Here is a 15,821-nt window from a genome sequence, read left to right on the forward strand (position 1 = left end):
ACATATAACTGATTTTGAATGTGGTCGGCATCTCTTACCAATGGACTACATAGCTGGAGCTCGTGCGTGGCGCTAGTCAACTGCAGGTTGGCTTAATGAGATTTTTGTGCCAAGTTGGCGTCATGCTACTTTTTTCTTTATTTCTACATATGCATATGCGCCAATGTGCAATGGATTTGAGCGATATTTGTCGCGCCACAGCCATAAAACCGTACTAACTGCCGCAACAATAGCGCCACCATGAACGATTTGACCATATTGATTGATTCCATCGCTGACACTGAGCTCACATTTACTCGACTAAGCCCAAAGCACACAAAGTGTGGCGGCTGGCGTTACATTTGGTTGCATTGGTACTTCAAATTGAAGTTATCGATTAGCGGTATTTACGTACTCGACGGCTAGACTGGCACCGACAGGTGTTTAAAGCCTTAAAATTCTCTGGGAAAACATAACTCTGATCCCATTGTCAACAATATACAAATTGTAATTGAATACTACTAACATACTGGGAGTTCTAATTTCATTTTAATTGCTTGCGAAACTTACTCCGATCAGACTTTTGCTGTGACAACTTCACTACACTCTCTTTATGAACAATTGCCAAATGATTATTTCGAATTTTAAGGTGCTTCTTAATAGAATCAACCAGCGTCAAGAGCTGTCTCATCGTTAGACTTAACAGGTTATATCCACATGTGAGTTTTAATCGATTGTTTTGCACATACAATGTACATATATCGAATTTACTCATATTTGTAAATGCGTTGCCATGAGCGAAAAGAGATTTTTGAGATTTTCAACATAGTGTTAGCGGGACTCAAACGCTTGAAACAATCGATTTGAAATTTTCACTCGATATTCTTAAATATATTTGTCAGATAATGATTCAAGGAATACGATTTTTGATAGTAGTTTCCATTTCTTAAGTTAATCTGTAGTGTAAATTTTTTAAAAAATATGACTTCTTTTTTAGGCAGCTCAATGTGTCCAGTTTGACTGGTCCATCCTACATTATTCGTATTCTCTGTTCTTTTAATAACTGTAAGCACTATTTTACAAACTTCAGGCATCATAGAACCTAAAACATAGTTGAGAAAAAAGTTTGAGAGTAAGAGAGGATGGGATAGTTGATAATTGGGGTGCTGGTACACGTTACAGTATTGTTAAATCTATCAAATAAACCCTTTTTTTGTGTCGTTTTGTCCATCTATCTGACTTAAGATTAATATACATTTATTCGAGACATAAAATTTATGTATAATAACAGTATGAAAATATATTGTATAAATTGAGATACTGTCGGTCAGAGTTCGCTTTAGTCTACTTTTTGAAGCTCTTATTGTACTTAGAAACGTTTAGATCAGGGCTGGCCCGAAGCAATTTACCGCCTTAGGCAAATGCCTAATACTAATACGGCTGTATAAACTGACAATAAGCAATACTAAATGCGCCGTCAGGATCGGAAAGGATCTCTTCTGTTAAAAGTAAAAGCCGCACTTTCATTTTCACTGGGATAACTCATATTCTGGCCTATATATGCGGTATAAAGTCAGCCGGAAGTTCGAAAATCTTTATATTAGGTATATGGGGACTCAGGAAAGTATTGAGCCGATTCAACCCATTTTTGATACGCAGAAATACAATTATCAGGAAAAGCTTCTCTCTGAATTTCAACTGTATATCCCATACATTGACCGATATTTTTTGTAAAAACTCAACTTTAGATACTGGGATCTACATATATATTAGGCACCTGGGACTTGAACAGTTTTGGTTGGTTCGTACAATTTTTGATCATAAGGTGGCATACTTTAAATGCATTATTCCTGCAAAGTTGTATCCCGTTACATTCATTGCTTATTGATTTTTGTACTGGAAAGTGAAGGAATTAAATTTAATTTAAAACTGGGTTATATGGGAAGTAGGCGTGTTGTTGTTCTATTTCGACCATTTTCTCACTGTGACGTAGAAATATGAGAAGAATACTACAAACTAAATTTAGTCGAAATCCGTCGAGTGGGCCCCGAGATATGGGACTTCACTTAAAAGTAGGAGGTGCCACATACTACTTCGTCCAATTTTTACCCCGTTTTCCATAAAGTCATCACACTTTTAATACGCCCATGTGTACCAAATTTCATTAAGATATCCTAATTATTACACAAGTTATCGCTTGCACAGGCATACAGATGGACAGACAGACTGACAATCACCCGGATTTCAACTCGTCTCGTCATCCTGATCATTTATATTTATATTTCGATTATAACCCTATATTTATCTCGATTAGTTTTAGATGATACAAACAACCGTTAGGTGAGCAGAACTATTATACTCTGAAGCAACATGTTGCAAGAATAAATAAAATATGTAAAGAAAGTTAGTCAAAATGGCGCCCTAAAATTCTTGTGATTTTTGCAATTGCCTAACTTGCCTATATGAAGATGAGATTCTTGATAATTCGTATTTATTCCTACCCTGAGAAAGAACTAGCCTCCTCAACGTCAAACCGAACCAGCCGGTCAGGTTTTTATAGCACCAATCTTTATTGAATATCAGGCGCGTCGAATGTTCGGTGAATAGGCAGAAGAAGAAATGGCCACCGATAACGAATTTCACAAGAAAATTTTGTTCAGCGGTGAAGCTCACTTTTGGTTGTCACTTTTGGAGTGATGGTAATCCAAAGTCACCATACATCCTCAAAAAGTCATTGTTTGGTGGGCTCTATGAGCACATGATCATTGGTCTATATATCAATGGTACATATTTTTTCAAAAATGAAGCCGGCCATAATATTATAGTCAATGATAAAGGTTATAGAGCCATGCTTAAAGCCTTGCTCGTGCCTGAACTAGAAGATGTGGATATAGAATGGTTCCAACTAGACGGCGCTACATGTCATATAGGTAACGAGACAATCAATTTCTAGATGGAAACTTTAGGTAAGCGATTTATCTCGTGCCGAAGGCGTGTAGTTATGTGATGTCGTTTGTCTAGGCAGATTAGAATGAGACGATGAGGCTGATGTCTTGGAAGAGAATATTCGTATTTCTAAAAATAGTGGTCGAATATTGTGGCTCTCGGCTAAAATTAATTCGAGACCGCCGTGGCAGTCACTTACCCGAAATCACTTTTTAAACATAATTACAAACTCTAAACTAAAAAAAAAATTGTATAATAAAACATTCTTCCATATGAGTCAAAAAAAATTTTCCGAATTTTCGAAAATCTCTGTCTAACTCCTTAATAACTACAATAAGAATAAAGTATATAGTATTTATATATCGCATATAATGTAATAAATTTCAAATAACGATGGTAAAAATTTACGAAGAATTTCAAAACTTTTCTCGAAGGTTTCAATACACTACCATTGAATGCAATTGTATATATATGTTTGTAAGTATATGTACATATGTATGTATGTATGTACGTAAAAATATAAATGGAAAAAATATTATTTCTTTATTGGATATTTATTGGAATACATATACAAATGTACATACATACATATATAGATATTATACACACGAACATGTATAGACTTCTATATATGTATATATGTATATATCCTTACTTCCTTTGAAACATGTTAATCCAGCCCAATGGAGCCTAACCAGAAATTACCACACTACAGCCGCATGAATTACTGACAGAAGTTTTCAAAATGTCAATCATATTGGTCTTTAGATAAAGACACAAGACAGAGGACAAACATACAAGAACACGGTGCAGAGCACAAAAGGGAATATTTGTACTTGGGACTGAAGTTTGAAAGGTGCGCAAAACAGGAGGAACAAAATTGAGATATCGACGCTGTGAACAGTAGGTACCAATAAAACAATAGCAACAACAGCAACTGTCTGTGGAATAAGTGAGATAAAGTATCGCCGTTATGACGAAGTGGCAGGCGATAGTCAAGCGGTGCGCCCACAGCCGCCAAATAACTGAGCGAGCCATATCCTTAAGAGCCAAAGCTGAAGCGGCATTCCAGCCACTGGCACGCATGTGTGTAGGTATATGTAGGTGCACATACGTACCTTTAATAAGCACATGCGTAAGAATCCCACTGTGCTGCGAAAAAAAACGATTTCTCTGAATGCCAATCCATGGGGCATAGCTGTCGGACGCGTAAATTGCACATGACATGTTAAGCAGCACCAACAACAACAACACTAGCGAAAGGTTCTCCTGCTGCTGCTACAAAGGCTCATATCATAAGCTAAGCATTTAGGAAAGTGCATATGCATGTGCAAATGTATATATGTATGTAAATGTAGATATACGCATGTATGTATGTACATGCTTGTGACCAGCATCTGCGGCCAAAGCGAACCCCAACTGCGTGGTCGCCGCACTGCCAATTGCTGCACCTTGAAATTTCGTGTCCACAACTTATGCTCTAGGATATGAATATTTAAACAAATTAATTTTTTTATTATGCATTTTTTTTTGTCCCTTTTTACGTTGGCCAAACTGTCATAGAAATATGTATTTGCGTTAAAGGTAAGCCAACAAAAAAGTGCGCAGGGGCGTTCCAAGCAAAACACAAAATACCAATAAAACAACAAAACAACCGGTTTGACTTTAGTGACTAATTCCTAGCCAGAAAAACTACTGAACAACAACTACGCACGTACTAGGTGCTAACAAAAACAATATGCACATACATACATATGTATGTACATATATAAAACTGTACATACTTATATACATGAATGTATGTATATACCTTATTGGAAAAGCAAATACCCAAACATTTGCGGACAGAAAAAAATTGCTGCTGATTTTAGGCATTATCACAGGAGCCATTGAGTTCCCTGCCAGCATATGACGACAACTGCTCATTGAGGCAAATATGCGCACTCTTGCATCGCACTCACACGCAGCAAGTACGCACGCACGCTCGTGTGTTGTTAAAAAGAGACGGCGCTGTGACTGTGTTCACTTGGCGTAAAGAGGCGGAGCTCGCGTCCAACCGGGCTTCTGCGGCTTATCAGCCGCGGTGGTGGGACAGTGATGTTTGTGTTAGCGCGCATTGGTGTTGGCGTTAGTGGTTGCCGTGGCTGGCCATGTAGTTCGCCAGCAATCGTGTTCTGATTCAGTTACGATTTGGTTGTGCGGTGTTAACAAAATAAAGTGTGCTGTGAGCGCGTGTCGTACGAAATTTTCAATGTAGAACTCATAGAGCGTGTGACGACGTGACGCTGCATTACCGAACACGAAGCTTATGTATATGTGTATGTGCTCGTATGTACTGGAAAAGTTTGTGTGTAAAAAAATTTGTTAAATTCCATATTCTAAGTAACTAAACGCTTAGCGAGTTCGGCTGAACGCAATGAACTGCCAGCAGTGTATGGTGTTTTTGTACTGTTAGCAAATATTAAAAGCTTAGCTAGTAATCAATTGTGTGCCAATTTGTGTAAAACGTAGATTTGCGCGAAAACAAATACAAAAAGGTGCCTAACATACTCCAAATCAAAGCGTGTCAAGTGAAAGTGAATACTTAAGCAAGCTACTTACATTTAAAGAACTTTAGAAAACAAAATTGCATTGCTTATTAACTCGCCGTAAACCCTTGCGCCCGCGTGTATTCAATATCGCTCTCAAACTTGGCGGCTCTTCAATATGATGGACATTAGCAGCATGTACGGCAATCACCACCCTCACCATCAGAACAGCTATCATGCCAACAGCGCCGCCACCGCCGCCGATATGGCCGCTGTAGTCTCCTCAACTGGTTACCCCAATGCTTATTTTCCGGCAGCGGCCGCCACGGCCATGCCCACGCATCACCACCAGGCACACCACCACCAACACGCGTTGGGTTATGCCGGCTATGTGACGGACGGTTCGTCGCCCAACTATTACCCGCAACAGCAGCAACAATTAACGCCCCCACCACCCTCGTTGCAGCAAGCACCAGCGGTGCTAAATCAGAACGCTGCTGTTGGCTCGCAACTACAACAACAACAATCGCAGGCACAACAGCAGCAGCAATCGATGTACCCGCACGCACACCTTTTCAGTCCAAGCGCCGCCGAATATGGCATTACGACTTCTTCGAGCGCTGGCGCGGGTACCGCCTCGGGCACACCTTTGCACCCGTCCAGTCATTCGCCCACAGATTCTTACTATGAAAGTGACTCGGTACATTCCTATTATGCAACGGCTGCAGTGGCAGCAATACCACCTGCCACCAACTCGCCGACGTCCGCGTCCAACGCGGTGCACGGTAATCCAACGGCGCCAATTGATGCGCCAATCATAAGCTCCGAAAATGGCTTAAGCTACACCAATTTGGATTGTTTATATAATCAAAATGCGCCAACGCATGCACAACAGCAACAACAAATGCAACACAACTATGCCTCGTTGCCCGCAAATACTGTGGGCGGCAGTGGCGCTAATGTGGAGGAAAAATACGCCGCTGTGTTGCATTCCGCTTATGGCGGCGGCTCAGGCTTGCCATTCGATGAACCCCTTATGCAGCAAGCCATGTCAGCAAGTCAACAACAATCACCACCTCAGATGTGGCATCATCAGCACATGGGTGGCGGGTACACAATGGATGCTGGCATTCCGATGGAGTCGCTGGGTATGCATCCCTTGAATATGGCGCACATGCAAACGGTGGCGCCACCCCAACATCCGCATCAGCTGCAATCACAAACACAGCAACAACATTTGCAACAGCATCAAGCGCAATTGCAACAACAACATGGCTCGCCAAATGGGCCGTGCTTAAGCTCGCGTAGTCAACAAGTCGTCTCGCCCGACTGCACAGGATTGCCTTCATCGCCGGGCTCCTCATCTAGTCAAGCCGGCTCACACAACAAATCCCCGAATCAAGCCAGCAACTTGCCAACGTATAAGTGGATGCAGTTGAAGCGCAATGTACCCAAGCCACAAGGTGAGTGCGCGATTTTTTTTAAATATTTCATGGTAATGTGTGTGAGATTGACAAAAACGGAAAATTTTCACAATTGAAGGAATGTATGGAAACTTGTAGTCCGTAAAACTAAGAAGTACCTTTAAATCAAAAGGACTTCGGAGTTGTCTAGCTTGGTAAAAAATATTCCTGAAAAACCCCTTCCACATTCTAAAACATTTCATACACAAACCTAACACCAACAATTAAAAGTATCAAGTATACAAGTTTGTTTATTTTCATTAATCTCATACACATACATACATATACATACATACATATGCATCGTAATCTACTTGCCTTGCTCTTGAGATAGGCGTTATCGAATTATCGCAACTCCACTTATAATTAAATTAGTGGAATGTAAAGCACACGTGGTAGTTTTTGCAGCCAAAGCGATAAGCAATAGTAAGAGAGCAGTAGAGGTAATATTATGGAATTTAAAATCTTTACATGTGCCAGCCAAAGTTCTTTACTCGCGTACTTTGGTACTCATGAAAGCAACTGTTTTGATTATCACAGTATTTTCCAAGAATTTATGCCTCGAGTATAAGAATTTGCCTCTTGGTTTCTTCTTCTCTGTTTGTATATTAAAAACCGTCGTGTTTATTGAGTGTGCAATCTTTCAGTATGCCAATATAACACAATAAAATGATTTTAATCATAATGTCTCTTTCTTCCATACATAGTATGTATGTATGTATGTATGTATATACACAGATATTAGTTTAGTCTGATTTGAAAAATTGTGAAATTAATTGCACAAGCTTTTTAATTGTTTTAGTATTTGGAGTAATGTTAAGTAATATGTATTGAAGTAATTGAAAACAAGTAAGGAAGGGCTAAGTTCGGGTGTCACCGAACATTTTATGCTCTCGCATGATAAAGTGATAATCGAGATTTAATTATACATATGCATATTTGCATATTTTTCAAATACCGTATTTGTGTAAAGTTTTATTCCGCTATCATCATTGGCTCCTAATGTATGTATGTATTATACAGAGAAGGCATCAGATGGAATTCAAAATAGCGTTATATTGGAAGAAGGCGTGGTTGTGAAGCGATTTCACCCATATTACGGACATGTCATCAGGGTATTAAGAAAATATTATATACCGAATTTCATTGAAATCGGTCAAGTAGTTCCTGAGATATGGTTTTTGGTCCATAAGTGGGCGACGCCACGCTCATTTTCAGTTTTTAAAAACAGCCTGGGTGCAGCTTCCTTCTGCCATTTCTTCCGTAAAATTGAGCAGAATTTCTGACGTTTTTTGTTAGTCGGTTAACCACATTTTTTTAGTGATTTTCAACATAACCTTTGTATGGGAGGTGGGCGTGGTTATTATCCGATTTCTTCCATTTTTGAACTGTATATGGCAATGCCTGAAGGAAATCGAGTTTAATTTATAGTAGTTTGATTTATTGTGAGCGTTTACAGCTTCCATAGTAGTTTCCGAAATGATTTATTTATTTTTTTAGATTTTTTTTTTAATTTTTCTTAACTTAAAGTAATCGGCTCACAAAACTTTAAACTTTTTTCTTTTACTTGATTCACGACATGTTCTTAGATATATTCTACATGTAATAATCACAGAGCTAACTTCGATCTCTGCCACTCTGCAGTGTAAGTTTTCACGAAAAATTGTCTCATTTGAAAGCCCCCATCTTCCCTAAAATCAAAAACTTTACTTCCCCTTCGATCAGTATACATTTATAGCCATAATAAAATTTGTTGTCTTTGGATTTGAGATAATTTTAAGCAGCAAAGTCTTCCGCCAGACATCTTTTTTAGGCGTTAGCCTGGAGGTCGGCTACAAAATCAAGGGAATCCTAATTAACAAAATGAGTCCACGATTATTAAAGCACATTGATTCATAAAATATGCATTTTTGTACTTATTAAATATTTAATTTCCTCATCAGGCAAAAAAAACCGTTTTACTGATTTTCGAGTGAATAAAGTGATTTAAACTACAGATACTAAACTAAGCATATAAAAGTCCGATTTGGTTTATTATTTTCTTTAAATCAAAGATTCATTAAAGGCATTTTTCTAACCAAATTATTATAAAGGTTAAAAGCTTTATACGTACATACATATGTATATATACATACATATATCCAATACTTTAACTGGGATTATTGGAGTCTTAACCTTTCTATAAGGTGTCTGGACTAAACAAAAGAATCTAAAGATCCCTAGATGCACAGAACATTTAAAAGATTAATGTCAATTTCGGCTAAGTCATCTGGTTCGCCGAAGACAAGACAGCCGAGATGTTTCATCCTTAGCCTTGCTTAGGATGAAGAATGGAGGAAAAAGTGCCTGGATGTTTCCAACTCAACTTCCTCCATGCAACTTTGATACTTGCTTCCGGCAAGATTTTTAAACCTTACCACTTGAAAGCCTTTTAGACAACTTTTAGAATTGCTTCAAGCTGAACTTTGCTAAGGACAAGTCGTTCAGAAGATCGAAGAACGCCTGCTAAGGGTTAGCTGCTGAGCTTAAAGCTCACCAATCTCATTAAAAATCATTTTATGGGTCTTACTTATTGATTATGACGGAGAAAGTTATTAAACGAAACCAACACGAGACGACCAGTGCTAGAACGCACGACGGTAATGGAGATATAACTGGGTCACATGCCGGTATGAGCGAGGTAAGAATACCCTCTCCAGCTAACACATCGGCTACGCAGTGCCAAAAATTCCGCAAGTATTTGGAACATAATTAAGCAATATTGGATTCCTCAAGCCATCCAAGAATATTTTCGTCCTATCAAATAATTTTATTTCATTTCTGAGTGATATAACTCATGCTTCATAACTTTCATGAAACAAATTTTTGAAATTTAAATTACTAAATTTTAATATCTCAAAGCCAAAGCAGTCCTGAAATGATCAAAAATTAATAGTTAGCTATATGTGACCTGGTCTACGAAAAGGGGGCTTAGGTGTCAAAATTAATGAGATCACGAGAAATAACGGTGAAGAAATAACGAGATAACGGTGTTTCCCAGAAAACTAGTTTTCGCACGTTAGCTCCCTTTTCGTAGACCAGGTCACATATTTATGTTTCAATTAGAATTTTAGTCAGTCAATTTGAACTCGTTAAAATTAGTGAAATATTTCAAAACGCTTTGCGACCTGACCAAAAAGCAAGTTTTATTTCGAACACTAAGAAATCAAATTTACATACATGAAGATATGAGTATATGTAAACTGACTGCGGAACAAACACAATGTTAACAACAATCAACACGACAATTAAGAAAACAAGCAAAAGATGACGCTGGCAACTGATTGACAGGCAAGATATTTCGCTAACCAGCGGACGTCCAACCGAGGGTATGTCACCTAAAAATAAAAATCTCGCGTTGCCAAACTACATACACACACACAAGTACATATAGTTGCATGTACGTAAATGCACAATCATATTTCGCGCAAATAACAACAAACGCGCCTCCGCGACTCTTTCGCTTTGGCATTTGGCGCAGACGTCTTAGTCGCTGCTGCTCCGCTGTTTCGCTGTTTTAGAATGACGGAACGTTTTCACGAATGTTGCATATTTCAGATAATTTTGTCAATTCGGTGCAGTCAGGTTGTCACTTGTCAGGAATTCGTGCGAATAAGTCAAAATTAGCTTGTTCGCCGGGAGTGCGGAATGCAGAAGAGTTAGACGAGCCCATATACATGTACATATGTATGCATTGGCGGTTGGGTGGGAGGCATGTGGCGGCAAGCATTTTGTGCTATTAAGTAAGGAATCTGAATGAATAGAAAATTTTATTTGTGAATGTGGTAAATATGCAAATATTTGTGGAAAAAATATGTAAATGCTATGCTTATGTATACATATATGTATGTACATTTGTGTGAAATTCTCGTAATTTCTTGGGCAAAAGTTAAAAGCCTATAATTGATCAAATAAACCTGTGTGAAGCGTTTATGGGTGCTAAAAAGTATCATTTACATGAATCGTAATGTGTAATTAATGAGAACGCCACACTCAACCCGTCCGGGAAGATGCTGACGCCAATAAGTAATTACAGCGGCCGCTTATGTGTGTGTGTTTGTAGGTATGTTTGAGGTTCCCACTCTGCCTGCAGGCGCGCACACGCAATGAAAGCGAGCCAATAAGACTTGCAAATCAGATAAAAAGGAGAACTGAAAAAGGCACATTTTTTTGCTGATCTGGAAGTCAAGTTGCTTGTCAAATAAATGATTATTGAAATGTGCTGCAACAGGCAGCCGAGCTGTCGTTGCAACGTAAGACTCTGACAACGACTGCAATTGATGCACAGTGGTTTTAGTGTGGCAATAATATAAGTAAATTGTTTGAATAATAGTCATGATGTTATATATATATACATATACGAGTAGGTGAAAATGAGCGGAGCTTCATACGGCGAATGTTATGACTTACTCTACTTAAGGGGTTAGATAGATTTTCCTCGGGTAAAAAGCAGACTTTTTTCAAACATTTTTTTCGCATATAAAAAATTAAATATTTTATTAGATTTTTTTTTATTGTTACAAACATACGCAATTAACAAAAAATTCGAAATTTTTGAAAAAAAAAAAATTTTAAATTCGACCATTGGGACGCCGTATGTCAGACATTTTTGCAAAAAAAAAATCAAAATTCGATTTTTTAAACCGGTAACCATGTAACCCCATAAAAAGTTAAGAAATTCAAATTTTTGCTCGAATCTTGAACACTGTGCTCTCCTATAAAGCTATCGGCTTGCAAGCATGGCTCATCCATCTGTCATGTCATTCGCGAGCGAGTCTCAGTTAAGGAACAGCATAATCAGCACAATAATTGAAAGTGGTAGCCAATGTTATGTTCAAAAACACTCAAGCCGGTAGTAGTTAGCTTATATACTCGTATTGTGTAACAGCCTAAAGCGTAAATTGCAAAAGAGATACACTGGAATTACTCGTACTACGCTCAATATGTGAATAATTAAAGGTTTTATATGAAAAAAAATTTAAGTGAATATTCGCTTTAGAACTGGATTTATGTACGTACATATCTGTTATTAATTGTCAATTTCAATATTTATGTTTCAACAAGTGGATTTCGTCTTTTTTGGCTTCTGTTTCAATATATAATTTCAGCAAATAGTCTAAGGTTAACTTTCAGTCGAATCCTTCACAATATTAAAAAAGAAACTTAAGCGAATAAATTCGAAACATGAAAATCCAGTATTCAGATTTTCGGTTTTTCAAAACCTTTTCCACAAAATCTGTAAATAAAAGCAAATAATTTCTCTTCATTAGGACCGCTTGATTTTCATGCCAATAGAGAAAGTTTAGTTAAACTGTAGAAGTTGGTTAAAAAACCCAAACCGAACCCATAAGCTTCGCTTCCTTATCCAGTTGGGAGAAAGCAGAACAAACGGCGCGGTTGTTATGGCCAATGATATCAATCTCATCGGCGTACGCAAGCAGCAGTACAGTCTTATAGAAGATTGTACCATCTCTATTTAGCTCTTCAGCTCGTATTATTTTCTCCAGCAATAGATTGAAGAAGTCACACGATAGGGAGTCTCCTCTGAAACCTTGCTTGTTATCGAACGTTTCGAAGAGGTACTTCCCGGTCCTGACGCAGCTTTTGGCGTTGCTCAACGTCAGCTTACACAGTCGTATTAGTTTTGCGTGGATACCAAGTTCGGACAAAGCGGCATAGAGCATTCCTTTCCGTGCTGTCGAAGGCGAAATAAAATCAACAAAGAGGTGGTGTATGTCGATCTTCCTTTCACGGATCTTTTCCAAGATTTCGCGCATGGTAAATATTTGGCCAGTTGTTGACTTTCCAGGCCTAAAGCCACACTTATACAACGAATTTTATGCATGCTTCTTATCAGTTCTTCGTCGCCATATTTGAATAGCTCGGCCGGCAATCCATCGACCCACGCCGCTTTTTTTTCTTCAGACGGTTAGTTGCTATTCGAAGTGCTTCTTAGTCGGGCAATGAAACGTCTGCTCCAACGTCAACGATTCGGTAATGGAGTTCACTATATCTTGGTGTTATGCTTTCACTGCCACTCAGCAGACTGGACAAAAGTTTTCCCTCCATAATTTCAGTATGCTCTGGGCATCAGTCACTTGATTACCTCTGGGAGTTCTGCAAGAGCATGCTCCGAACTTGAAACCTTATTTGTCCGGTTCACTGAAACTCGTTAACTGAAAATATCTCAATCACCACTGTGCGTTTTATGTCGTATTTTGTCGGTTATAGTATTAGGAAATCAACCTGAAGAGGTATTGAAGTTAAAATATTTTCATTCATAACGGTAACTAAATATGATACGATAACCCAACTCGGTTATCAAACTTATAAATATAGCAAATAACCCATGATTGAGAAAATTTTGCGGTTTCTTAATTGAATTAGTTATCAAACATCGCAACATATTAAAATTAATTTTATCAAAAGTAGAGGAGCTGCACGTTCAACCATCAAAGCAGACAAAAATATTTCGCCAAACGAAAACAAATTGACACACCTTCGCCAACTTAGCAAACACTTTGATAAGTTTATCAGGCAATCATGGAAGAAGTGAAGAAATATTTTATAAATAAACTTTGCGCCTGACAGTTGAGCAAATCACTAATTAGAACGGTATAATCAATTGACAACTGTACTAAGGCGTATGAAATGACCGGAAGTGACAGTTTGTCAAATGAAAATGTGCCGACTGCGAACACAGCATATACATATGTATATATGTATGTATATGTGAGTAAGTATGTGTGTGTATATGTAGGTGGTATTTAACGTAAATGAGCGAAAATTAAAAATGACTATTTTTGGAATACAGCTATTTTTATATTTTATATGCATTTGATTAAGAAAATAAATATTTAAATGTGAAATGGAAAATCGGCGAACTTTCGTTGCTGCTTTGAAGCAATAAGTACTTTTTTCACACTCTTAATTAATTTTTTTTTCTAATTTTATTTATATTTTTTTATTTATTTATTTATTTTTTTTTTTATTTTTTTTATTTTTTTTTAATTTTAATTTAATTTTTTATCGTTTTTTTCTTTTTAATTTTTTCGGTTTTTTTTTATTATGCTATTTACATAAAAAATATCTTTTTAAATTTTTTTATTTTCATTTTTTAAATTTTTTTATCTTTTAATTTTTTCTGTTCTTTGTTGTTCCTTTGTGTTAATTTTCCATTCCATAAAAAATTCTTTCATTCCATTCCATTTCTTTTCCATTCCATTCCTTTATTTCCATTTTGTTTTTTTCCATTCCTATCCATAAAAATACCTTTTATTTTTTTTCAATTTTTATTTGACTTTTTCATTTTAATTCCATTTTTTAATTGTTTTTTTTTTTATTTTTTAATTGTATTTATTTTTTTTTCAATTTATTTTTTTAATTTTTTTATCGTTTAATTTTTTTTGCCTTTTCGTTTTTATTTTTGTATTTTTTCTTTATACTTTCCTCATAAAAAATGTGCAATCACGCAATGTTACTAAGTTAGACACCCGTCATTGTCCCCCAACTGGCTAAGTGAATTATGAAGTGTAAAGTGGAAAGTGAAATATATTTACATATATAATTTGCATATACCACAGCGCACCGCAGTACAACAACAAAGACTAATATTTCAGGATAAAAATTATAGAAACAAAAGACTCAAATTATGAAAGCGCTAACTGAAAATGTATGTTGGCGTGTGTGTAGCATAACTGCATATCATATATCTAGGCAGACGTTATGTCTGTCAAGCGTTTCACCAAAAAACGAACGCGACCAAACGCGTCCATATGCAAAGTGAATGTAAGGCAAAGTGTAAAAAAGCTATCTAACACAGTTTGGACGGGCGTCTCCCCAGTCACTCGCCGCCAAATGTCCACCAACGGTTCGAGTAGTTAACATTTATTTGATGTGATGTTTTGATATTTCTTGACACTATCACGCGACGTTACTCCACAAACTTTTTTCACTTCACTCATGCATGTGGGTATGCCCCTAAACGCAACAACAATAGCAACAACACACAAGAAAAGCATTCTTGACTAGCTAGCATGAGCGTCATAGTTCTACACATAAATTTACACAGCCAAAGCCATACACACACACACATACATACTCTATAGAGCGCGCGAGTCAGAGCCACAGGCAGTGAAATGAATTAATTACCAACATTTTTGAAAAGTAGTTGAATTGAGTTGAACGAAATGAAATAAAATGATATTCATTGTAGATTGAAAAGTGACCACCAGGAATGCCAGATAACATCACTGGCCACAACCAAATCAGCCGTGTGCATGCATTTGTACGCTTGTGTGTGTGTGCCATAAATATGTTTAGGGTTAACTTGACCCGAGTCATATCGAATCGTCTATGGCAGCGAACAGTCCAGTTTGTTAGACTTCAGTTTTGTTTTTCGTGTTTTTTTCTATTTTTTGGGTTTTTGTTTTTGTTTTCTGTAATATCGTGACAAAGTCGCTGTGTGCGCCGAGCTAACAGTTTTGAAAACGTATTATTAAATTCATGCCAAGTCTCGTTGCTTGTAGGTTTTTAAGCGCCAACTGTTAATAGCTGTCATGCAAACAATTCATACAGTGCCTTCTAGTTTTGTACGGAAATGGTTGGCTTGAAGAACTAAAATTTAATTAACGCTAAGGTATAACTGTATAAAAATGTGGTACTGAAAGCTTTGAAGATAATCTTCTAGCTTAAGTTTCAGCAAATTATAATTGCAATTATTTGGTATATTTTGGCATAAAAAAGTTTTCAAAGGCCACCCAGACAATTTTTTTGAATTTTAACTCTAAAAATAAATATAGGTATATTATGACGTTTCTAAAAAAATTATATTACAAAACGTTATTTTATTATATTCACTTATGAA

General features: G+C 37.1%; 1 protein-coding gene across 1 annotated transcript in view; it reads left to right on the top strand.

Annotated features, from left to right (window-relative positions):
* The first annotated feature begins 5,580 nt into the window (after positions 1-5,580).
* Positions 5,581-15,821, top strand: part of LOC120782262 (homeotic protein labial-like) — a 39,022-nt gene continuing 28,781 nt past the window's right edge. Inside the window, exon 1 of the mRNA XM_040114431.1 lies at positions 5,581-6,916. Coding sequence (XP_039970365.1) covers positions 5,632-6,916 — 1,285 coding nt within the window. The 5' untranslated portion in view covers positions 5,581-5,631. The remainder of the gene's footprint in view (positions 6,917-15,821) is intronic.

This window comes from Bactrocera tryoni, chromosome 1 (genome assembly GCF_016617805.1).
Source record: "Bactrocera tryoni isolate S06 chromosome 1, CSIRO_BtryS06_freeze2, whole genome shotgun sequence".
Lineage (NCBI taxonomy): Eukaryota > Metazoa > Arthropoda > Insecta > Diptera > Tephritidae > Bactrocera > Bactrocera tryoni.